The sequence below is a fragment of the Sphaerodactylus townsendi genome, linkage group LG01 (genome assembly GCF_021028975.2).
Source record: "Sphaerodactylus townsendi isolate TG3544 linkage group LG01, MPM_Stown_v2.3, whole genome shotgun sequence".
Classification (NCBI taxonomy): Eukaryota; Metazoa; Chordata; class Lepidosauria; order Squamata; family Sphaerodactylidae; genus Sphaerodactylus; species Sphaerodactylus townsendi.
Window position 1 is genome coordinate 121,523,391 of NC_059425.1, and position 24,868 is coordinate 121,548,258.

The window sequence follows — 24,868 nt, forward strand, 5'->3', positions numbered from 1 at the left end:
GTGTATGTAGTGAATTGTGTAAGACTTAGTTCTAAGTAAGCATACTTCCTGTGATATTTCAGTAAAGAATGTGGGGGGTGCGGGGTGGGACTGTTGCACAATGTATAGTGCCGCGCACAATTTTTAGTCTAAATACAATGTCTTTAGCTGGAGGGTCAACTGGCATATACCATGACTGAAAGAAATCTTACAGGAATGTTTTGAAGTTAATTATGAGAGATTACACAATTTTGGATTTAGTACATAAGCAAATGTGACTCTTGCTCTGTTAAACAGAAGTAACTGTTTAAATTTAAAGTATTTTTAAAAGAAGCTGAGTGTTTCTTAGCTGTGGGATGCATGTTCAGAGTAAAAAAAAGGAGTCCATCAGTGAAAGTAACTCACTAACAGCAGTAATGACTATTTCTGACCTGTGTGCCAGTAGTAAAATGAGAAGCAATATCCCTGTAGTGTAATGTGTCATTAAGTGAGAGACATTACTCCTCCCCCGCCCCCATGCTAGGATCTTTAGCACTACTGTTCCTGTTCTCTTCTATTGTCAGTTAGATATAGAATTAAAGTGTGGTTCCACTGTGTGTATCTAGTCCTGTAATACCCTTTCCCATTGCAAAGGCAAAAGTGGGTAGCCCATGACAAATCCAAGATGGGTCAATAGAGAGATGACTAGACTTGGAAGCCAGTCTGTTTGCTTTTCCCTTCCTTGAAGCATTCTGTGTTCCCAGCCAAAACCTCAGACAAGAGGGGTTTCCCTACTCGTTTTGGCAAACTTATAAAATTTGGGGGGAAACTGCTGAAAATATTTGGTTTTTCCTTTTAATGTGAATTTAAAGTGCAATTTCAAAAATAAAAATCCTTTGCACAGTTTGAACAATGTAAACATGCAAGTAGACTATTGATCATGAGAGATCTGGTATCTCTCATAGTCCAGACAAGCCCCCTGGTTCCTTTTTTGCCTGTTTTGTGGAGCTAAGTCCACTTCTTCAGCAAAAGTTCTAAAGTCTTGCCCACATTCTTATAGGATCACCATTCTCTTAAATAAGCTTCATGTTCATGATAAATTCATTCATAATGGGGGCATCCCATCAGCACAAGGCTAAGCATAATTGCATATGTTTCTTTGAAAGATACCAGATCTTCAGTGATCAGTAGTTACTCACCTGTTTACATCATTCAAACTGTGTAAATGGTTTCTGTTGTTTAAATTGTACTTCTTGCATGGAATTATTATATGAAATTTAACTGTGCCATCCATCTCGTTATAAAAGTGCTCAACTTGTTTGTTTAGGTTATTTCTATGCGACCTCTTCAATGTCCTGCTTGTTTATACTGTAACTTATACTTGTACTGTTTCTGTGAACTCCATCCACTGGAAGCACAGTAGTGATTGTCTCATTTCCTTTATTTGAATCAAAACACAATCCCTTTAAAGTTGTTTGAAATGCTTTTGTTTAAGAATAATGCTGTTCAGTAATGCCAGAAGATTTTGAGATTCTGAAATGAAATTATTTATAGAACTTCCTTTTAAAATACCTGTCACAGGACAGGGGTGTGACATGATTTTAGCAAATTAGTAAAAAGAAAGGCAAAAACTGGCAATAAATACAAAAAAAGAGATACAAATCCACAAGTGGCAAAACTGATTATTAATTATATTTAAAAAAAGATAAAGGTGTCACAGACCTGTTGTTTGCTTTGTCAACTAAAAGCCATATCTCTGTTTGCGTTGCCTGGGTGTGTCAACTAAAAGACATATCTCTGTTAGCGTTGCCTGGCTGTGTTCAGTTGATGCAGAGTTTTCTTTTTCATCTGATATTGAAAGGGACTCCTGACATGCCAATAGTTTAAGCATAGAGGTGTTAGAGACCAGTAACGTTTATTCTTACAAATCTCATCTGTCAGCAGCAGCATTTAGCAATTGTTTGCTCCTTCCTTTTGATATCCCACAATTAAGTGCATACTGAACTTTATTAGCTGTCTGCATGTTCTGATATCCCTGGTATGGTATAGTTAAAAGCGGCTAACAACAAATCAGCCTTGCAGATGTTAAGTGGGTCTGGCTCTGGTTGGGTGATGCTTCAGTGTCCATAATATTCTAAATAAGACCATAATATTCTAAATAAATCCACACAGCAGTGATGTGAGCTGCAACTGCTGCTATTAGTACCGGAGTGGTTTACTGGCCCGAGTGGCAGACTAGAATCAGGGGAATATTGATTTCAAATCCCCACTCTCCCATGACCAGGGGTCTTCAAAGTATGGCCCTCCAGATATTCAGAGTCTACAATTCCCATGAGCCCTACCACTTGGCCATGCTGGCAGAGTCTGATGGGAATTGTAGTCCATGAACATCTAGAGGGCCATAGTTAGAAAACCTTCCCATGACACTCACTAGATGACCCTGGGCCAGAAACCATGTATAGCATCCTATACTTCATGGAGGAAGTATGGAATAAAAATCCAATAAAATAAGTAATTCAGGCAGTCATTTGTCTCTTAATAATTTCACCACATTATTGATTAAAATGATTTCTATATGTAGTTTTCCCCATATGAGATTGTGTTGTGTCATTGCCCAGAGTTTTTCCTTCTTTTCTGAGGCAATTGACAACCATAGAAGCATTACAAAATGATCTTTCTTAGTGCTAGTTTGGTGCATGCTTGCATTTTGCTTTGTGATGAAATCATCTCACAATCATATTTTCCATAAATACTAGAACGTTTACAAATATCTTGTATAATATTAATCTAGAGCTGTCCTCGTTATTGTGATTGTGCAATATGTAGTCTTTAAAACAGATTCATAATTGATTCTTGACACTTCAAGTTCATCCTGAAACAGAATTTTATATACCTGTGAGAATGCTATCGCAGAGTTTGCATTCCATTGAGCTCAGTTTCTTGGCTTCTCTGGAAAGGCATAAACAGGAAATTTCAATTTTCAGGTTGTGAAATAGCTGTTAAACAGTAACCATACTGACAACCTTCCTTCTGGGCTGAGAGCACACCAGTGCAGCGTAACTTTCAAATTTTGCCTCAGCATAGTTGCATCTTACTTGGTGTTCACAGTGTGCCAAACTGCAGTCGAGGGCAAATATACACAAGTTCAAAATAGACAAAAAAAGTAGGTAGCCTCACTGGTCCATAGCAAATTTTTTTTAAAAGTATCCAATACCTTTTATTATGTGTTTTTGAGTATTAAAATTTTCATAAGCATATATTCCTTACAAAATCTTCCCTAACCCAACTGTATTTTAACTATTGGTTGAATTAACTGAATTAAGTTGCCCATATACCATTCTGTTTGTAAATCAGATTGGAAGAAGTCTGAACATTAAAATGAAATGTTGAAGGCACAGTGAGATTACATTTCAGTCAGCTCCATCCTGGAAACAGCCCCAGACTGCCCCCCCGCCCCCCACCAGTGCCAGCTCAGGCTTCTGTGGCAGAGGAGCAATGGAACAACTTCTGTTTTTGGTCACTGCGGAGCTGTACAGTGCTCCACCACTGGTGCAAATGACACCCCCCTCCTTGCCAGCATATCTGTCCTTTGCATTGGCGTAAGGGGCACCTGCATTGGGGTGTGCAGCTTCCACAATAGTTTCACCAGCAGCATGGGCAACAGGTAATTGTGTGGGAAAGAATGGAAAACTGCATGTTTCCATCCACACTGCAATGAAACCTGCTTTGATCACAATCTCTTGGGAAGATTAAACCAGTTTGGGAAATTGTGCAGTGGAATAAGAGAAAACCTGGATGGTGAACTATTGCATGATATGTCATGCATGCATGGGAGGGGGGATTCTACTATTTGGGTGATGAAGTGACCTCCAGCAAAAAGTCATTGTGGAAGCAACTTTAGTACAAGTTCTTTTTAATTTTTAAAAGAGAATCACAGATGTCGTATAAGAGGTACTAGTACATTGTTCAGAGTAATAGGATATATAATGAGAATATTTGCTGGTGCAGAAATACTCTGAATAATATGTTTGGGTAGCTGCATTTACAATTGCCTTCTAGATACTGTGTTTCTCTGAAAATAAGACAGGATCTTATATTAATTTTTGCACCAAAAGATGCATTAGGGCTTATTTTTGGGGTAGGGCTTGTTTTCGGGAAAATACGGTACCTTCACAATTAATTAAGGCAGACTTTCAGCAGCCCCGTCGCTTCCCTGTCACGTGTGATGCAAGCTGCATCCTCATTGGCAGGGAGAACCCTGCTGGATCACACCATCCTGATCTGTAACTTCAGGTAGGGCTTATTTTTGGAGTAGGGCTTATATTTTAAGCATCCTCCAGAAATCCTAAAAAATCATGATAGGGCTTATTTTTGGGGTAGGTTTTATTTTTGGGGAAACACAGTATATAAGGACTCCTGCTGGAAAAACTAAGAATAGTGCTGGCATGAAATCCAAATCATGCTACTGAACACTACTTTGCTTCCCCCTCCAAACATCACCTTCTTAACTGTCAAGTTATGGTAGTTATAGGAAAGGAAGGTTTCATCTTTCTGTGCATCAGCCCCATCCAGAACCCAAGGCGGTGGTGTAGTCTTGCCCATGAGGCCCCAAGAAAGAGACGAGACGCGGAGATTTCATCTGGTGGAGAGAGCCAGTAGCAGGAAGCGCGGGATCCCGTGATCCTGGCAACTCTGCCGTGTGCTCGCACCTTTTATTAGGGTTTCACTGGGGGCGTGTAAAGGGGTCGGGCAGGCGGGAGAGCGGGAGGTCAGGAGAGTGGGAGAACGGGAGACCATCATGTGATGCATGATCTCGCTCCCGGGCTGCCTACGATGCCCGGGAGGGAAGCATCCGCAGGCCTGGGTGCAATACTCACCTGAGGGCAAGAGCCAGCACTTTGTCCTTCACTGACTATGGGAAACACCGGGTGAGCCTGAGTCAGCCGTAGTTCATGACAGGCTCACCGAGGGGCAGGGGCTCAGAGAGCCGTGTCTTTAGAAGGTCATGGCAGTCGCTTGCACCAGCATTCCAAGCGCTCCTTCCCTACAGTTCCTGCAGGTTGTTTGCGGCTCACTCCTACATACTGGGTTTCAGTGAAACCACCCCTACATCAAACCCCTACGTTTTAGGAAGGAAGCCCGAGATCAGCTTGGGGCAATTTAGGGGGATGCCCCTCCCCAGGAACCTAAGCTCAAGCTGGCTGGAGATGCTGTTTTGTGCAAACAACATGAGGAATGGATTTCTGACGTGAGGGGAAAATCAAAGCGGTCTCTTACAAAGGCAGGGGCACATTTGAACTTGGGCAGGAATCCGACTAACGAGGCATATGGATCAAACCAATGGTTAGAGGAGTGTACATAGCAACTTTAACCATCCCCACAATGGCAGCTAACTCCCAAAGGGCCCCACGACCACCAGTTGGGCAACACACATCATATTTCAGATTGGGTACCAGCATGCATAACTCCACTCACTTCTTCATATGAATCAAGTGAGATTTACTATCAGGAGAGGTGAAGGCAACACATATTATGTACTTTTTTCCACAACCTTACAGATGCAGTAGCAACAAGAAGTAATCAATAAGCGGCACGGTATCTAGAGTAAAACTTTGAGCGAAAGTTCCTGTTGCTTTCGGAGACCAGGTAAACCAGGTAGTGGAGGTGGGAGTGTAAATGGACTTCCCTTGTTGCTTTTACAGGCCAACCAAGCCAATAGTCTCTTGGGCCATGGAGGTGGCCGAGTCCTGGGACTCCCACCAGGGAGGCACAAGCGGAAACATGCATCAGAGAAACTTTTAGCAGAACAACTAGATTTGCATGCGGCAGAAAGGGAGTCGAGAGGGAAAGAGTGGAGCTATGGCGGTGGCCATTGGGCTCCAGGAGGTGGAGCCTAAGGCAAGGACGATGGTGAGGACGGCTAAGGCAAATAAAAGAGTTCCGCAGAGAGGCGATCGGGATGTAGTTGAAGGTTCTCTCCCCGCAAAGTCCGGCAGAACCAACCTTTTTAGGGAGAAGGATGTTCCCATATATGGGGAATGTCCTCTACATGTGTGCAGTTCCAGTTGGCCGAGGCCGGGCTGACTGGCCTCGGGCTGGCTTCTGTGTCCCGGCCACATCAGCAATGCAGGCGCAAGTGTTATGGACTCCGCGGTTGGCGACAGTTTGGGTGATGAGAGAGAGGGCCAGTGGGGAGGGGGTTTGTACAACGGGTCCCCAATCGGCGCTCTATGGGAGTATCTGATAGACGCAGGCATTCATGAAGGGGCTCAGGCCAGACTCCTCCAGAGGGAAGCTCTCCAGGGCTTTGGTGGCAGACGGGAAGTAGGCAGGAGCTATAGCAAACTTCCCACCCCAGATACTGGCCCAAGCAGAAGGAGGTTGAGACGCTGGCAGCGTGCGCGAATCCGCTCCCAGATGTTGGCTTGGTCGAAGCTCCAAGAGGGGAAGGTGACCGAGCGCCACCAGCAAGAGGCAGCAAAGCAGGCAGATGATGAGTGACTGGCGGAATTGCGCGAAAGTGATAATCGCAAAGACGGCAAGCGCCAGAGATCTCTTCGGGAACTGTCTCGGGGCAGCCTTCGCTGTCGCAGCAGCTCCCCGAAGCTTGGCTGGAGTCAGTTGCCCTTTAACGCCCCAGGTGGCCATCCAGGTTCTCGGACCATTCTGGCACTGGCGTGCAGTTCCCGCTTCCGAGGCCATGAGGCAAGGAGGGTTGTCTTTCCAGGAGAGATCCGGCCTCCATCTCCAGGATCGGGTTGGTTTCCTTCTGGTGCCATTCCATGGGTTGGCCGGACATGGCGCAGACTAGGAATCCACTGAGGACCTGGTGTAGGGAGAAGGATTGAAGCATACCCCCCCTTCCCCAGGTTATGAGGGGGACCGGGCCCTCGCCCAAGCTTGGATCTTGGCGCTGGCGGGAGTGGACTTGGACGGTGGGAGAGGCTCTGATTGCCCGGCGCCTCCTCCATGGGGAGCAGGTTCGAATTTCAGCAAGAAGGCAGGGCCATTGAGGGGCCACTCTATTCCCCTTTCTTTAATTTGTTTGGACATGGACGGGAGGCACGAAGGGCAGGCGACTCCTATGGAGAGTTGGCTTCAAGAACGTCATCAAGATGCGTCAAAGCGACGGTCCGAGCCCCAGGAGGGGCGAAAGTGGACCGTCAAGGAATTGTGGTATGGGCCATACTTAATTTGAAGGAAAAAGGGACTTTGGGAGCCGTGCTCAGGGAAGGGAATGTATCAGAAAAACACCAGACGATCACACATTTGGGGTTGGTCTTTGGGACAAAGGAGCTGGGAGAAGTTCCACCTTTGAGGAGTGGGTGTACTTTACCGTGACCACAAGGGTTAAAGCAAACATGGTGCTCTGTAGAAACCGGATCGCCCCTTGAGTATTTCAGGTTCGGTGCGCCGCCAGAGACCGCTTCACTTAAGGCGGTTTCGCCAAAAAACGCCGGAATAGCCTAGGTCCTTAATACATTTAGAAGTTATGATAAAGTGCTTTAAACTATAATTCACCGAGAGGACCCCTTGGTTTTAGAAGTGATGATATAGTTAACCTGGGGCCTGTCCTGGCAGTGCTGCGTACTCAGGATGGGCCCAGATTTTAATTCCAGGGAGGGCCAGTCAGCCAATTGGCCCTCCCGCCTTTGCTGGTTGAAAAATAGGGAAGGGGAAGAAGGAAGGAGAGGAGGAGCCTCTGAGCAGGGGTTTTTGGGGCTGAGATGGGGAACACAGTCGGGTTGGGAGGTGGAGATCTCAATGTGACTGGCTGCTATCTGTTCTTTCTTCTGGGCAGCTGCCATCACTTTGTTCCAACGGGCGTCTTGGTGATCCATGTGGGGAAAGTGGTGGGAATGGGCCTATCCATCCCCAGACTAGGGTCGCCCCTGACCTGGCTCATCAAATCCCTTCCCCACAAGTTAACGTGGATGTCCAAAGACGCATGGACGGACTGTGAGCTGGCGCTCAAGTCCCTGGGCCTTTCTGCGTGACCCGTGGCCGAGCCGGCGGATGCTTCATCTCGCTGTTTGCTTTCCCCCCACCCCCAGATGCCGGGCAAGCCTCTGTTGGCCACTGATCAGAGCCACTCGCTGCTCTGATGACGGGTTACTGGCCGGCGCCGGTGTCCACAAAGCCCCTTTGAACGGACATTCCTTTCCACATGGTGAGCTCCAGGTACGGGCAGGGAGCTACCACCATGGCATCTGCACTGCCACCACGGTGGCGCCCGGCTTGCGCCTCGGTGGCCACTCCGGCTCGTGGCCTTTATTGAATCGGGCGGCAGGCAGCTGCCAGTGGGGCAGGGAGGATCAGCTGTGCGCAGCTGGTCCCACTGGGCAATTCCTGCGGGATGTTTGTCCACACCTGAACGTGAACGGCTCCCTGGTGTGTGGAGTCAATGACCCCCGGAACGACAAACAAACCCTGCTCAGCGGCGGAGGCCTTGGGCAAGACTAACCCGACGGCCTCCGGGGGGGATGGGATCACTGTACTGGGTTGGAGCAACGAGGATCTCATGGGGGAACTTGAGGGAGAGAGGTTGTGTGCAGGTGAGAGAGATACCACGGGAAGGAGGTGGTTTGGGAGCGGGCCTTGGTTCTTGGGATCGGTTCAGTATTCTCCTCCTTGGTCCTGGGCTGGGGAGAGGCCTGGGTAAGAGTTTCCAGCTAAGCAACTCAGCTTCTCCAGTGGAAGCCCTTCCTACCGACACACTGGGGCATCTGGTCCTGGGTTTTCCGGGGACCCCTTCGGCCTCCTGGGGAGGACCACCTCCTCCATCAGGGTTGTAAGCCCCCCCACCGGCAGCTCTGGCCAATCCCTCCGGAAGTGTCCCCGCTTGCCACAGTTGAAGCACTCGTCTGCTTGGGGCTGTCCCCGGTGGTGGAAAGTGCCGCTGCTAGAGGCTGGCCTGATGGGCAGGAGATCCGGATATCCTGCTTGCAAGCCTTAAGCATATCCCGCCAGTTCAGGGTTCTTCCCTAAACCCGCGATACGCCTCTTCGACACTCGGCGAGGCGTTCTCCTTGGCAAGGCGCATGAGGAACTCGTGCTGGGCTACGCCGCTGCTCGCACCTGCCTCTCTGCAGGGCCTCCTGGAGCCTGTTGTTCAGGAGATTTCAGCATAAGGCTCCTGGAGGCTTCTGCCGGACGTTGGAGAAGCTTTGGGTTGGCTGTCCGGCAGCTGGCACTTCCTCAAAAAACGCCTTGTAGGCTTAGTCGGAGGCTTAATCTTAAGGCCTCCGGCAGGATGATCTGCACGTTGGGAAGGGCGAAGCCTTCGCAGCCATAGAGCTGCGCAGCAGTATAGGCACCACCAGAGGCTGCTCCTCTGCTTATGCATTGTTGGCGGTACTCGCTCTCCCAGACAACATATTGCGCAGGGTTCAAGAGCATGTGGAAAGTGGTCTTTCAGTCCTCTGGAACCATTATGTGATTCCACATAACTGCCTCCAACATGCCTCTCACATAGGGGCTGGTGATTCCCACGTCCCGTATTGCCTTGCGGAGCTCAGTGAGGACGTTATAACCTATGGGGCGATACTCGACAACTCGCTGGATGACGCCATCCTCCCCCACGTGGTCGGTGAAGTGAGCGGGGCATACAGCGAGGAGGTCGGCATCGTCTTCCGTCTGGGTTTCCTTCCTCCGCAGATCGTGGTCAAGACGCTCTGCTAGAGTTTTGAAACTCGCGCCATTACGTGGCATTGACGGAGGTGTGGTGGCTTCGGAAACGGGAGGGGGAAGCGGAGCAAAAGGCGGAGCGAAAGGAGGAGGCGGCAGGGCCGCGAGAGTACGAGCGGGAGAGTTTGAATGAGGAGAGGAAGCAAGTGAAACGGGAGGAGGACAGGCGTCCTGTTTAGTGGATAGAGAAAATTCCGGGCATGAAATTGTAGGTGAAAGATCAAAAGGAGGGAGATCCATGGCAAAGACACCATGGACCTGCAGGCTGGTGGCGACATAACATTGTCGCCACGTCAGTAGCAGTGACACCGGCGCACAAGGCTCTCTGTGCAGAGTGCGCCCGATGTTTTCCCAGTCCTTAAGATTGAATGTCCCCCTCTCTGGGTACCATGGACATTGCCTATCAATCTCCTCAACCAATTCGCGCAGATCCCTTCTCTTTACTGGGACTCTGCCGTGTTTTGTTAGCGCCTTCAGCTCACTAACGTGCTTGTCATAAGCCGTGCTTTTGCAAGCGCCCATACTTACCGGTGGTTCGTCAGACGAGAGAGTGTCCTAGAACGCGGGTCCGAGGATGCGCCGATCCAGCGGACGGTCAGTACCGAAGCGTGGGTCCGAGGATGCGCCGATCCAGCGGACGGTCGGTATCAAGAAGCCCTTTCCCAGGTGATGGTAAGCAGGGTGGAGGTTCGAGGATTCCCAGGTTTCAGCACCAGCTTGTAGTCTTGCCCACGAGGCCCCAAGAAAGAGACGAGACGCGGAGATTTCATCTGGTGGAGAGAGCCAGTAGCAGGAAGTGCGGGATCCCGTGATCCTAGCAACTCTGCCGTGTGCTCGCCCCTCGCACCTTTTGTTAGGGTTTCACTGGGGGCGTGTAAAGGGGTCGGGCAGGCGGGAGAGCAGGAGGTCGGGAGAGCGGGAGAACGGGAGACCATCATGTGATGCATGATCTCATCGGGCTGCTACGTGCGGGAGGAAGCATCCGCGTCTGGGTCTAATCCTCACCTGAGGGCAAGAGCCCTTTTGTCCCTTTGTATGGGACACCTGGTGACCGCAAGTCAGGTAGTTCATGACCCGTGACTCACGGGGGAGCGGGGGCTGGGGGAGCGTGTGCGCCCAGAAGGCCGTAGCCGGCATCGGCATTCCAAGCGCTCCTTCTACGGTTCTGCTGGGTTCGCGGGCTCACCCCTACAGGTGGGACTCAGCACTTCTACCACACCGCCCTGTCACTGCCAGAGGGCTGTTGGCACTTTCAAGTGGTGTAAGTGAGGGGCAATGGCTGTGATGTTGAAGCCCAAAAGCTGGGTAGGAGTCTTTGGCTCCTCCAACGGGAATGCCCCAATCTATCCACCCTGCACCTCCCAGGTTGCCCACCCAACTGGTGAATCTGCCAAATGCGCCAACAGGGTAGGCAAATGCACTGGTGCAAGCTCATGTTGATTCCAAAGAGCCATTTCCCCCTCCCTTTGGATATGGCTGCATACCTCCTACAGACTTCAGCAACTTCTTTAACACTGCACTACTTCCCAGGACTATAGAACTTCATAGTAAGGACCTGGTACCTATTGCTGAAGCATTTGAGTAAGATGTATTTCATCCATTTGTTTGAGATGACTTGAGGCATTAATGATAGGAATGGGGCCTATCCTGGTCTTTGTAATTCATGATAAACCATCAGATGTTCATATAGAAAGGTAAAATTAGAATCTTCAACTTTGGAGGCACTTCAACAAAAGCATAAGAATGTGACAACAGACTTGTCAAGAGAATGTGCTGCCAAAGAAGATACATTCTAAGATGGACCATAGTAATAGAGAGAATATGAAGAGTTTCAAAATATCTGCATCATAAGAACACAAGTAGAGCCTGCTAGATCAGATTAGTAGTCTATCTAATCCAGCATGCTTTTTCACATTGCAGTCAATCACTTGCCCTGGAGGGCCAAACAAGCAGGGGATAGAAGCTGAGGCCTTTCCCTGGCCTTGCCTCCTGGGACTGGTATTCAGAGGTTTGCTGCCTCTACATGGAGTTTCCATTTAGTCAACCTTTAGTCCCCATGGCTAATAGCTATGGTGGATCTTTCTTGTGTGAATCTTCCAAATATCCTTTTAAGGCATCTTTGCTTATAGCCATCACCACATTCCCTGAAAGTGAAGTCCACTGTTCAATTACCTGCTGAGTGAAAATATTTCTTTTTGGCTGTCTTGAATCAATTTCTCAACAACTTCTCTGGGTGCCCCTGAATTCTAGTATTATGACAGTGAGGGAGAAAAAAACTTTGTGTTCCCCATATCTACCTCCTGCATAATTTTATAAACTCCTATGGTGTCTCCTCATAGCCTTCTTTCTTGAAACTGAAAAATCAGACTTTCGAGCCTGGCCTCATAGGAGGGGGACTCCAACCTATTAATCATCTTGGTAGCTTAAAAATTAACAAGTTACTTAAATATGACCTTTTGTGGGTCACAGCCCCATTCCTTCAGATCAGTAGTATGGGCTGTGGCCCGTGAAACCTCATATTGAAGTAAATTTTGTTAATCTTTGAGATGCCACCAGATTGTTGACTTAAGGTTTTTTGGCCATCTTCAGATTTTTCCTTTGCTTGCCTTAATTGTCAAGCTACATTTGTTTTGAGAGAATCTGTGTTCCTTTCTGCACACCTTCCATTTTTTAAAAGAAGCCTTTTATGGTTTCCTTGACTTGAGTTGTTGGCCACATAGCATCCATTTACACTTGATGGTATCTTTCCTGATTTGAGGAATGCATGCTGTCTCTGCTTATGTGGTTGTTACCACCAGGAAAATAGGAAAAATATTTTCCCGAACCCATCGCTGAACTACACTGGCTAAGGATCAGAGCAAAGAGACCAGTGTGGTCCAGAAGCCTCCATAAGGCTTGGAAAGGACATATGTATGTGATTGTGCCAATGTTTTATATGGTTTCCTTCTTGTTTTTTTTTTTATCCCTTTTAAGGTTTAATGTAAGCCCCCTCAGTGTTGGATTTATTATTTGCCCAATGTTTGGGATTAAACTTTAGTTGATGTTACTGTTAATTTAGGATACTTTTGCTTATATGTATATGTGCTTGTACTGTATTGGAGATTCCTTAAGATTTCCTCTAATGTTTAAGTTTAGAAATGTTATTTTAGATATCTGTATCTGTTTGAAAAAGCAGCAGCTTGTAGCAGCTGATATTAAGGGCCAAGGAAGCTAGCCTTGGAATTCAGTTTGGACCAACACCTGGTAGATCTCTTTTGCGAAAACAAAGACCCTTTTGGATTTACAAATTGAATCTGATGACGGCACCCCAGATATCCCAACCGTTGAAGGACGTGCCAAGATTGCCATTGGACCATTTGAACTTTCTTTTGTCGTGGGATTGAGGCGCAGGAGCCTCAGGACATAACTCGAGGAAACAGCCCATCTGATAACCAGATTCCTGGGTGCGTTAAACAGCTTCATTCAGTTTTATGAATGGATCCTCTCCGCTCTCCATTTCAGCACTATCGTAAAGTCTCACGGGAAGACGCCTGACAGTGAGATCTCATGGTCCCATTCACAAAGTTGTAATTGTATCTTTTCTTTTATGTGTTGATGTGTCCTTATTGTTGCAAGGTAAGGGACCTGCCCCCTTAACTGCCCCTTTACCTGCCCCCTTTCCCCTTTTGATGTGTGTGTATAAAAGTTCTAGCGCTTGGCTACGAAAACGCGATTCCCCTGCCCGAGCTGTAGCAACCACTTCCGAATAAAATACTTTTCCTTTTGAAGAGCACCGGCTTCCTGCACCTCACTATGTTGCCTGAGCTGAAATCACTTAATGTTACCCGAGCAGCTGCGGTAACATGGTGTAGTTTTAAATTGTTTCTCGTTTTCCTTCTGACTACTCACCTGAATTTAGCAAAGTTCACTCTTTTAAAATAAAAAGTGATAAATGAAAAGTTCAACTTTCCACTGACTTAGTTGGAGAGCATGAAAATGCCATTTGTGCATTATATTGTATTATTTGTTATAAGCTCCTTTGAATCTCTGTAAGAGAGTAAAAAAACTTAATGAAACTATAACCCTAAATTTTGTTTTTGAGTGATTGTATGAATCTGGTAATCTCATCAAAAATAATTCATCCACAAAGTTGAGTCTGAAATGCATCTTAATAAAACCATTTACATTAGTGAAGGATTGATCTTATTAAATAGGTTATGTATTTTCTTCATTTCAAAATGGTCACTGTGTCCTCCTTTCAATGTCTAAACAATTGCAATTCCTCTCTAGAGAGGAGTTAAAGAAGAGGTTGCTGGAAGAAGGGGCGAAACAAAAGATATCCAATTCTTTTGCTCCCTGAGCTGGGAATCCTTATTTGCAAAGTAAGGCTTCACTAAACAAGACAAAGAAGGCAATGATCACTGTACTACCAGGAAAAATATGCTTTCTCCTTTTTTGTGTTGTGAAGTACTCTCTGTGGTTAGCTTATTCTAGAGTCACTTTAGGAAAAGAAATAACACATTCCCCTGTGGCAAATTAAAAGTAAATGGTCTGTTTCGTAACAGCAGAAATATTTTTTGTCTCTTTACATGCAGCTTTTGCGAGAACTGAAACACCCTAACGTGATTGCATTACAGAAGGTGTTCCTTTCTCACAGTGATAGAAAGGTGTGGCTGCTATTTGATTATGCTGAACATGATCTGTGGGTAAGTTCAGAATTTATTTGTGGTTTGATTGTTTTGCTTGTGAGTGTAGTTAGAAGCTCTCAAAACTGGTTAAATATGTAAATATACCCAGGTTTCATAATTGGTATATCTTCAGATATAGCATAATTGGTATATCTTCAGAAGGCACATAGACAGATGGAAACCTGACTCAGATTCCAAGGTACTATAGGGAATCTTGTACTATTAAGAATCTCAGATTTGGATATACGTACACAGTCCCTGGCTGTTAGTGAAAATTGCCCAGAGTTTTTAGCTATTTTTAGTCCTAAAGACTAAAAAGAAACCCTTCCCCCGCCCTTGCATCCGGCAACATATTTTTTTCTAGTCAAAGCTAAGACTTCTTGGAATCTGTTTAAACTCCTGGAACTCATTTTGGCCTGTTCCATATCTCCGTGGTACATTCAAGTCTATATAGTATTTGAGACTTTTGTAATGCAAATGGGGTTCCCAATTTTTGCTCTTGCTTCTAAAATTAAAAGTCAAATAGCTATTTTGATCTGCTCCCTATCCAAAGTCATCTTAAAAACAAACCCCCCTAAGAATGCAGAAATTTTTATTTTCCTTTATCAGGAAAAGGACATAAGCACCTTGGAGAAACTTTTTTTAAAAAATACAGTAGTATTATAGTTTTTCATTAAGTTCCCCAGATTTATTCTTGCTGCTGCATTTGCAAAAATCATATGACTGAGGGCTGTCTAAAGCCTTGGCTGCTAAGTTCCAGGCCCCTTATATGGTTTTAATTTTAAAAACTGCTAATCTTTGAGGCTTTCACTTCATGGTTGAGTTGATAGGCTTCAGCAATACTATTTCAGAAGGGCATAACTACTGAAAGATTCCTTGCTTTTTGAGGATACCAGCCACATCCCAGAGTTCTGAGGCACACCTAGTATAAATTCGGATATTTACGTTTCAACAGCCAATGTCCTTTGGTCTCTCAGAAACTCCTTCTAAATTCTTAGTTTTAAAAACCATATGTTGTTCAGAGTGGCAGATGGGAATGAAACAGAGGCTTGGAAGTCAATACAAATAAGATGCTGTGCAGATATAGCTTAAAAGTGGGGATGTATATGTGCCAATTACTTATGCTTCCATTTCCTCATGTTAGAAAATGAAACCCTTGCCTTAGATTTCTGATGGAAACATTATTGTTAGTTCAGTGCCTTTGTAGTTAAGAAGCTACACGAAACTAGGGCTATACTGACTTGGAAGTTGCATCTGCATGTGACAGACTAATATATTACAATGGTAAAAGCTGATTATGCAAGACCTAAGTAATAATTTACAGACAAGGAAAATACATGTGTACAGTGTTCAAAGTAAAATAAAATCATGACATTTCATGCCCCTGCATGCACAGTATAATTTAACTTGGTAGACGTGTTCTTACAGATTTACTAACATGCTCCCACTCACTTTTGAAGTTTTCCCTATCACGTTTAATTACATGAAGAAAGAGTGTACGTACCAAAGCTCAAATTCATTATAACCTTGTGTAAACTGGATTTATTTACTTTTAAAAACAGCCAGAAAACAGTGAGCATGAACAGCATAGAATACAGTTCGCATATCTTTCCCATTTGACTGCTACTTGCACTATGTGGAAGACATCCCAGGATCAATAGCTTTGTGGCATTGCTGTTTAGTTCTTGCTGGTTACATAGGCATAATCCCAGTTCTGTACATTTCATGGTTTGTGTGAGGTTCCCCACTCCTGAGATGATTTCTTTGCCTTCCACCATCTCACCAGCAAAGAGGGCAACTGGTTCACCAGTTTCAGAACTAGAAAGAAGAGGGGGTTCTCGCTGCCCCTAGGTGCACCCGGCTTTTTTGAAGCCCTCAGAGGTGCGGGCATAGCTCTATCTTGGCCCCTCCACCAAGCAGCACTATAGCGAGAAATCTTCCTCATGTCCCATTGTGAGCTAAATGATGCGTTCCTCTCAGAGGACAAGCCGGGTTCAGTCATGGTCCCCGAGGAGTGCTCTGTTTCAGGGGAGGTGAGCCCACCCATTTCTAGAGCCATCGGAGCACATGTGGCCCACGAGGAGCAGGCTCCTTCCTGCTCCCCTAAAATGCTCACCAAACAGGTGCAGCTTGACAAAATGGCAGCCGCTGATATCAGCATTCCCACCTCTGAGTGTTTCTCCCCAGCATCGACTGTAGGTGCCTCAGACGCTCGATGCAATGCAGTTCCCAACCTCCAGGGAAGGCCGAAAACCCTTCTATTTCTATCACAGAGGCTAACTTCTGGCTATCTTTGAAGCCCTTAGGGCTTCCATGCAGGAAGATACCTAGAGTCCAGCCCTCATAATAGTGCCAGGCCAGCCAGCTAGAAAAGGGGAGAGGGAACTCCCTGGCCTATTAAGGCTGCCAAGAAAAGATACCACATAAGCCCCAACCTTGGCAATTCACCATCCTCTTCCAATAGCAAAGTTGATTCCTCAGGGGAGGGGGGTTTCCTTTCCTAAGACGAGGTGGAAGAGGAAATGCAGGTAACTGACAAATTGTTCAGGGTCTTCAAACAGGAAGATTTTGAGTATTTGCTGAGCAAGTCCCTCATAGCCCTGAAAATCGAAAACGTCCCAGGAGAATCAGAGCCCTCAGCAGACCGTGACCTCAGGTCCGACTACATTGGCAATGTAAAAATTTTTCCCTCAGGTCCCCCCCACAGAAAAGATTTTCCCATTTCCTAAGTTCTTTGGAACTCAGGTGAAGGCAGAATGGGTCAAACCCACGGCTAACAGACAGGTTCTGGGCTTCCTTAAAAAGATATATTCTGCACCGTCATATACCAACCACCTCATGCAGGTCCCGCTCATAGATGCCCCCATAGTGGCCCTACAATCAACAGGCCTCATCTCTGAGGATGGTGAGGGCTCTATTAAGGCTAGCTTAGACCACAGGGTGGAATTGCTCAGAAAGGCTCACAAGGCCATGGCCATCAAAGCATCCTCTACAGCTTCCATTGCGTCCAGGGCCACAACTGTGTAGGCAAGAAAGCGAATACAATTCCTCCCTGAGGACAACGAGACTCCATAGGGGGCCTCTAGGATTCTCAAGGCGGCCTTCTTCTCTGCTGACGCCACACTGGATGCCATCTTCTTCTTGGCCAGGGCATCAGCCACAGCCTCCAGGCAACTTCTTTGGCATGCTCCAGGCAACTTCTTTGGCAACTTTCATTCCAAAACTGTTGTCTCTGCTTACCCATACACCGGAGGCAAGCCTTTTGGGCCCTGTTTGAATCATATCCTAGTTGAAACCAAAGACAAGTCCAAAGCCATGCCCCATACCCTCAGACGCAATGACAGATGCACCACCTATGGGCATTCCTTCTGGACCCAGCTAACCTAACCAAATTTAGACTAGACTCCAAAAGATCCAATTGGAGTTCCCAGCACACCTTTAAAAAGGGCTTCTTCAATAGGTATTTCTCCCCATGGGTGACCGACCAGAGGAGAGAGAAAACATGGCAAAGCATGACTCATCCCCTCCAGTGGGAGGACGATTGCTCTTCTTTCAATGCCAATGGGTCCAGTCTCAAGCAGACTCGTGGGCCATCAAGGTCATCACAAGGGGATACGTCATAGAATTTTCTCACACCCTACCTGAGCGCTTTCTAATCTCCCCCAGTTCTCGCAGTTCCCTCAAGCTCAGGAGAACTCGGCTGGCCTTGGAACATTTCTGGGACATCCAGGAGATAGAACCACTTCCTCCTCTGGAAATTGGACAGTGAGTCTATTCCATATTCTTTGCAGCTCCCAAGAGGAACGGAGACTGGAGTGCCATTTTAGATCTGAAGTTCGTCAACAGGTTCATCAAACTTTGCCATTTTCATATGGAGACCCTAAGATCTATCTCAGAGACCCTTCTCCCAGGGGAGTTCATGACCTCCATAGACCTCACTGAGGCCTATCTCCATGTTCCAGTGTTCCAAGTTCACAGTCGTTTCCTCCGCTTCTGTCTTGCAGACCACCATTTCCAGTTCAGGGCCCTAACCTTTGAATTGTCTTCGGCCCTGTGGTGTTTTCCAAGATTTTGATCAATGTTATTGTAGTCCTCAGACGCCATGACATCCATATCCACTCTTATCTATATGACCTATTTATCAGGGCTTCTTCCTACCAACAGGCCCTCAGAGACACACAGACTACCATCACATGCCTACAACAGCATGTTTTTAAAGTAAATTTGTCCAAGAGCTCCTTACAGCCCTCACATGTGCTGTAGCACCTGGGGGTTCTGATTGACACTACTTTCCACAAGCTCTTCATGACATAAAAAGAAAGCCACAAAGACCAGGGAGTTAATTGCACAAGTCCTCAAAGCCAGGAATATCCCCTTGATGACTCAGGCAAGTCTCATGGGCACCCTCATCATCCACACGGAGGCCACACAATGTTTGTATTCCAGGAGATTTCATGGGTTCCTTCGTCCCTATCAACTCAAGATAGCGTGCAAGTCCAATATCACTCTCATGGATCCCAGACTCGTGAAGGAAAGCCTGATCTGGTGGACCAAGACCAGCAGCATCAAACAGGGGAAGTTCTACTGGATCCCATTCTCTCACCAGATATTTACACATGTGAGTCTCTTCAGATGGGGAGCCACCCTGGACCAGTCACCAACGCAGGGGCAGTGATCACCTTAGGAATCAAAGTTACCAATCAACTGCCTGGAACTTGGTGCCATTCCCTTCGCTGCTATATTTCCAACACATCATTCAGGGCTCTAACGTGCTGGTTGGGACAACGTTTCTGAGAAGACCTACATCAACAGACAGGGGGCTCTAGGTCAGCCTCCCTTCGCAGGGAAGCCTCTCTAATTATCACATGCGCAGAACAAAACCTACTCTCCCTCCAGGCCAAACATATTTGGGGCGTCTCCACCTGTCAGGCCGATCAGCTCAGCTTATAATGTGTGCAGAATGGGGAGTGAATGCTAAAGAGATCAGTTTTCCAGCTGATTTGCGACACCTTGGGCCATCCAGAGGTGGATCTTTTTGCCTCCAAGACAAATCACCAACTTTCAAGGTTCTTTTCCCAATTCTACCAACCAGATGCAGAGGCTACAGATGCATTAATAACACCATGACCCCTAACTCTCCTTTATGCCTTTCCCCCAGTCCCAGTGATCCCCAAACTTCTCCGAAGGATACGGGAATGTCAAACGGATGTCATTGTAGTGGACACATTGGTTCTCCATCCTCCAGGAGATGACGCCCTCCTCTCATCCTCCCCACTTGTGAGGATCTCTTTTAACAGGGCCCTCTTTGCCATCACAATCCAATGTGGTGGCAACTAGTTGCATGGAAATTGAAAGGCAGTTTTTCCTCAAAACTAGGATACTCTCAGGCAGTCACAGACACCATTCTGGCATCACAGAGAAAATCGACCAATAGAATATATGATGTAACCTGGAAAGCCTTCATCCAATGGTGCTGTAGGAAAGAGGTTGATTACCATAACCTGGATATTGGCAACCTTCTCCATTTCCTACAAGACAGCATCCAATCTGGATTGTGGGTCACCACTCTGCATAGACAGCTGGCAGCTGTATCCCCAGTGATTCCCTCCTGTGACAGCTGACCCACTTCCCAACACCCTCATTTGATCAGATTTCTAAAAGGGGCTTCTGCCAGGGACAAACCCATTTGCCACAGGTGCCCCACTGTGCTGTCTGCGCTTACACGACCTCCATTCGAACCAATCAGGGAAATTTCGCTGAAATTTCTTAGGCTTAAAACTATTTTCTTAGCGGCCGTAACCTCAGCCCGACACATTTCTGAGCTAGGAGCACTTTTGGTGGATGATTCCCTGTGCATCTACGAATGCAGTGGGAATCACCCCAAAATCAAGATGTCCTCCTTGGCTCAGAGGAGATGGACCCTTCATGGTAAGTGTCCAATGGTCATTTTGATTAAAGCTACATATGAATTTAAAATATGAGATTTCCAGCTGATGTATATACTTATAATCAAGGAGGAAATATGGTTTAGTTTGCCAGCCCTGTCTTCATTACAGAAAAAAAAACCCTGGGATATTACTAAGATGTTACCAGTTCTTCCTGTTAGTTTTTACAAGATCAAGTTCACTCTCCAAAAGATACAATACTATTTGCCTTTATGGTCTATCAATCTCAGGAAATCTTTAGTGTAAGTAAATAAAATTCCAGTTTCTAATAAAATGGTAATTAAGTGTTTGGCTTAGGCACTCTGATATCCTTGAGTAAATCTTCAGTGAAGAAAAATGGACTTCTAGAATCTACTGAAGAATCTAAAATATTTATGGTGCAAGACTGTGCCCACCTAAAAAGTAATAATCAAGATGCATGAACAAGGAGTGAGAGGACAAGAACATGAACCAGAATTATTGCTGTAGAAGCTGAGAGGCAATAGGTGACTTACTGAAGAAGAAATGTAAGGATTGGAATACACGCTAACAATTTAAGGTTCAAAAGAAATCGACACAATAGACGATAAATATATAGACATTTGTCCAAGTCAGATGATAGTCATTCTCTTTCCTCCCTCCCTCTTCCAATTCAGAATTGGGTCCAATTGGGTCCAATAGGAGCAGCAGTAGCGTAGTCATTAAGAGCAGGTGTATTCTAATCTGGAGTAACCGGGTTTGATTCCCCGCTCTGCTGCTTGAGCTGTGGAGGCTTATCTGGGGAATTCAGATTAGCCTGTGCGTTCCCGCACACGCCAGCTGGGTGACCTTGGGCTAGTTACAGCTTTTAGGAGCTCTCTCAGCCCCACCCACCTCACAGGGTGTTTGTTGTGAGGGGGGAAGGGCAAGGAGATTGTAAGCCCCTTTGAGTCTCCTACAGGAGAGAAAGGGGATATAAATCCAAACTCCTCCTCCTCCTCCTCCTCCTCCTGCTGTGTGGATGGTGGACCTAAGAGGAGACACTTGAAGATTTATGGAAAAGGTTGTATGTACCCATAAAATGGGTCAATTTACTTATCCAAAACTGAACTTGGATTGGAACGTTCCTATCTATTCATTCAGTTGAGAAGTAATAAGGATAGGTTTTTATTCACTGAAGTGATTTTCAGTCATTGGAACTTCTGTATGTGTCTTGTCCATTTTTCTGTCTGTGATAATTGCATACCAGTATAAATGGAGAAAAACCTAATTAGGAATATTTTAAATTAGCAGACCTGTAGTTTTTGGTCTAGTGAACAGGTAGTGTGATTACTATTAAGTCCTCAGGCCTTTTTAGGTTTTAAAGCAGGGTGTATGTGTTTCTGGTGCAACATGCTGGAATCTTACCAGGAAATACTACGGCATAATGAATAGCTTTACTTCTTAAAGACATAGTTTATATAAGGATTATAGTCAACAGTGCTGTATTTCATTGGGAATTCCTTCCTCTCTGCTGCAGAGACCTTGCTTCTCTGTGCTTCAGTCCTGTATAGTCTTCCCTATGCATTAAATTGTTTATGAAGGATATTTGGAACTTATAACATCTGTTCTGGAACCCCTAATTCTAATCCTAAATTTATTGTTCTGGTTACTCAGGTCCAGTGATACTGATCACAGTTCAGGAAACAGCCTGTACATCATGGACCTCCTCTTTCCTTCCTTCTCCCCTCTCCAGCACAAATTCTTCTTTCCCTCCTCTCTTGTTGGCCTTAACAAGGCTTTGTTACATCTGCACAGCTATTAACCATAATACAAGTTATCCAAGGTTCTTAACTAGTATTTGAAACTAAGATTTTGAAGACTAACATCAGTGCTAGTATAAGACTGACTGTGACTAAAGGCTGACTATTTGTGTTACAAAGCAAAGGAGGAGGACCAGGAATGGAGTGCAGATTCTTGAGGCTGGCTCGTGATACATGAACATCTTTTGAAGCGAGCTAGTATTGCATTTGCACTAAACATCAGTGATGAGAGAAATGCACTTTAGACACTGCACACTGTTATTATTCCATATGATCCAGGACTTTTCCCAAGTCAGCAGTGTTAGTGGTGAGATAGCAGTGATCCATAGGAAAGCTGACCAGCCAGGGGGAGGCACCACTATAATTTCTACTGAATTTGAGATAGCAGACCTGAAGTTTGGGGTGGGGTGGGGAGAGACTTGGCTGGGCAGGTGTTGCTGTTGCAAAGCTGGGCTCGGGAAAGACTGAGAGAGAATCACCCTCCCCCTCACTATTCTTGCAGACCTGCCCTTGTATTTGTATAGTTTTGACATTTGTATAAGCAAAATTTAAAAACACAAACTTGTCAAGAGTTCCATAATATGTTCAGAATAAGGAATTCAGTGTAGATCCCCAGAATCTGTTCCTTTAAGAACTTAAATATACAAGCTACCTTAGAACCACTTAAAAATTATGCATTGATGACATGGAAACTAGAAAAATGTCAGCAAGGAAAAAATTTGCAAGGAAAATTAATCTCAAGCTAAGTAATTTTTGACTTACCATTTTGTATTTTCATTATCTGAAACATTATCAAAAGGTGAGTATATACTGAAAGTCTTATGTACCATTTTAGTCAGGGTTTCTTATGTCTTACAGTGGGGTTATTTGAGAATAATATGTCAAGATATTTTCATATTTATGATCTTTTTTATTTCCAGCATATTATCAAGTTCCACCGTGCCTCAAAAGCAAACAAAAAACCCATGCAGCTGCCAAGATCTATGGTCAAATCACTACTTTATCAGATTCTTGATGGAATCCATTATCTCCATGCAAACTGGGTGCTTCATAGAGACCTAGTAAGTGCTGTGACTTTTAACTGATTACAAGTATTTTTGGACTATATATGTATTTCAGAGAACTGGAATAAAACCTCTAAATATTAATCTCCTAGATCGTTGCCTCTCTTCTTGTTATTGCTTGATACTCTTAGGGGTAATCTTTCTGTCCTAATTAGTTTTTATCTTCAGCATCTGTCACAAGACAATGACACCATGTCTGGTACAGGGGGTAATGCAGATAATGTTACAAGTAAAAGGCTCATCAGTGAACGGCTTGTATTTTCTGGACAATATGTTCTGAAATAGCAGGTAGCCATGGTTTACAGCAACTGTTTACCATTGTAAAATTCAATACACTAGTATTTTGTAGGGAGTACCTCTTGGAGACATTGTCTTTCACCCAATTTTTGTCACCAGTTGAAATGTTGCTTAAGCAGATAACAGAAATAACCTTGGAAATCTCCAGGCCTGTGAACTAGCTCTCCTCCCATTTCCACTTCCCTTTGAAGTAGCTCAGAATTTAAACATTTCCACTTTCCTAGGAAACAATAGTTTCATGTTATTGTTTTCTTCATTGATACCTCATCTGTCTTTCCAGTGGGGATGTAAAGAAGCTTACCTCGTTTTCATCTTCATTTTACCTTCGTTTCTATCCTATGTGTCATGGTAAACTGAGATTGGCTTGAACAAACTTCCATGCCAGAGTGGGGATTTGAACCTGGGTCTGCAGATCCTGGACTGATCACTACACCACACCAGCTGTCTGTGTCAGAGCTACAAACTGTACTCTTCCTCCAAAAAGGGATACCACATTAAAATTTAATCCTAGTTTGGAACCTTTTGTAGAGACAAGAGAGCAATTCCTATTTTTTTGTTTGTACATAACGATCTGTGGAACTGTTAGAGTAAAAATGAGTAATTTTTGAGCTCTGCTTGAAGGAAGATGGGAGGAAGAACAAGTGCACACAGCTGAGATTTCCGACGTTTATTTCTGTGATGATAAACTTTGACTTGCCATTATGGATTTGTGCTACTGGTAGACATGCTGCTTTTTTTTGTCTCGTGGGTTTATTCCTAATTTGGAACATGCTTAAGTACAAAATGTTTTAAAATGTTTCATTACAATAACAAGGGAACGTGTGTGGCTTTAACTTTTGAGTCACAAAGAGAAGTTTTTATCAGATTTTTAAAATTTGGGTTATAGTCTTCCTTTGTCACTGAGATTCAAGATGGATTACATAGTATAAATCAGTCCTTTCAGGGTGGGACATCCAATAAGCAATGTATTAGGATTAGGACTGCAGAAATCTGAAATAAAACACTAGTATTAATATACCGTATATACTCGTGTATAAGTCGACCCGCATATAAGTCGAGGCACCTAATTTTACCACAAAAAACTGGGAAAACTTATTGACTCACGTATAAATCGAGGGTGGGAAATGCAGCAGCTACTGGTAAATTTCCAAAATAAAAATAGATACCAATAAAATTACATTAATTGAGGCATCAATAGGTTAAATGTTTTTGAATATTTATTTCAAAGAAAAACAGTAAACTAGCTCTGTAAGTGGAAAAGAGGGTCAACAAAAACAAGATGGTCTCAATAATAACTTTAAAAGTACAAAAACCTTAGCTCAACCAGCAACCAAGCTAAAACACAAGAGTTAAAATCCTTCAAAACTGGATTTTTGGTCAGGGGAGGAATGTTTATGTTAGCAGTACCAACATTTCAGAGTATCTTTAGGAGACCACCCAGGTTTGGTGAAGTTTGGTTCAGGGGGTCCAAAGTTATGGACCCTCAAAAG

At 45.0% G+C, this 24,868-nt stretch overlaps 1 protein-coding gene across 1 annotated transcript in view; it reads left to right on the forward strand.

Annotated features, from left to right (window-relative positions):
• The window catches only part of CDK19 (cyclin dependent kinase 19), a 69,075-nt gene that overhangs the window by 8,704 nt on the left and 35,503 nt on the right, over positions 1-24,868 (forward strand). Inside the window, exons 3-4 of the mRNA XM_048505728.1 lie at positions 14,220-14,330; positions 22,938-23,078. Of these exons, the coding sequence (XP_048361685.1) occupies positions 14,220-14,330; positions 22,938-23,078 (252 nt within the window). The remainder of the gene's footprint in view (positions 1-14,219; positions 14,331-22,937; positions 23,079-24,868) is intronic.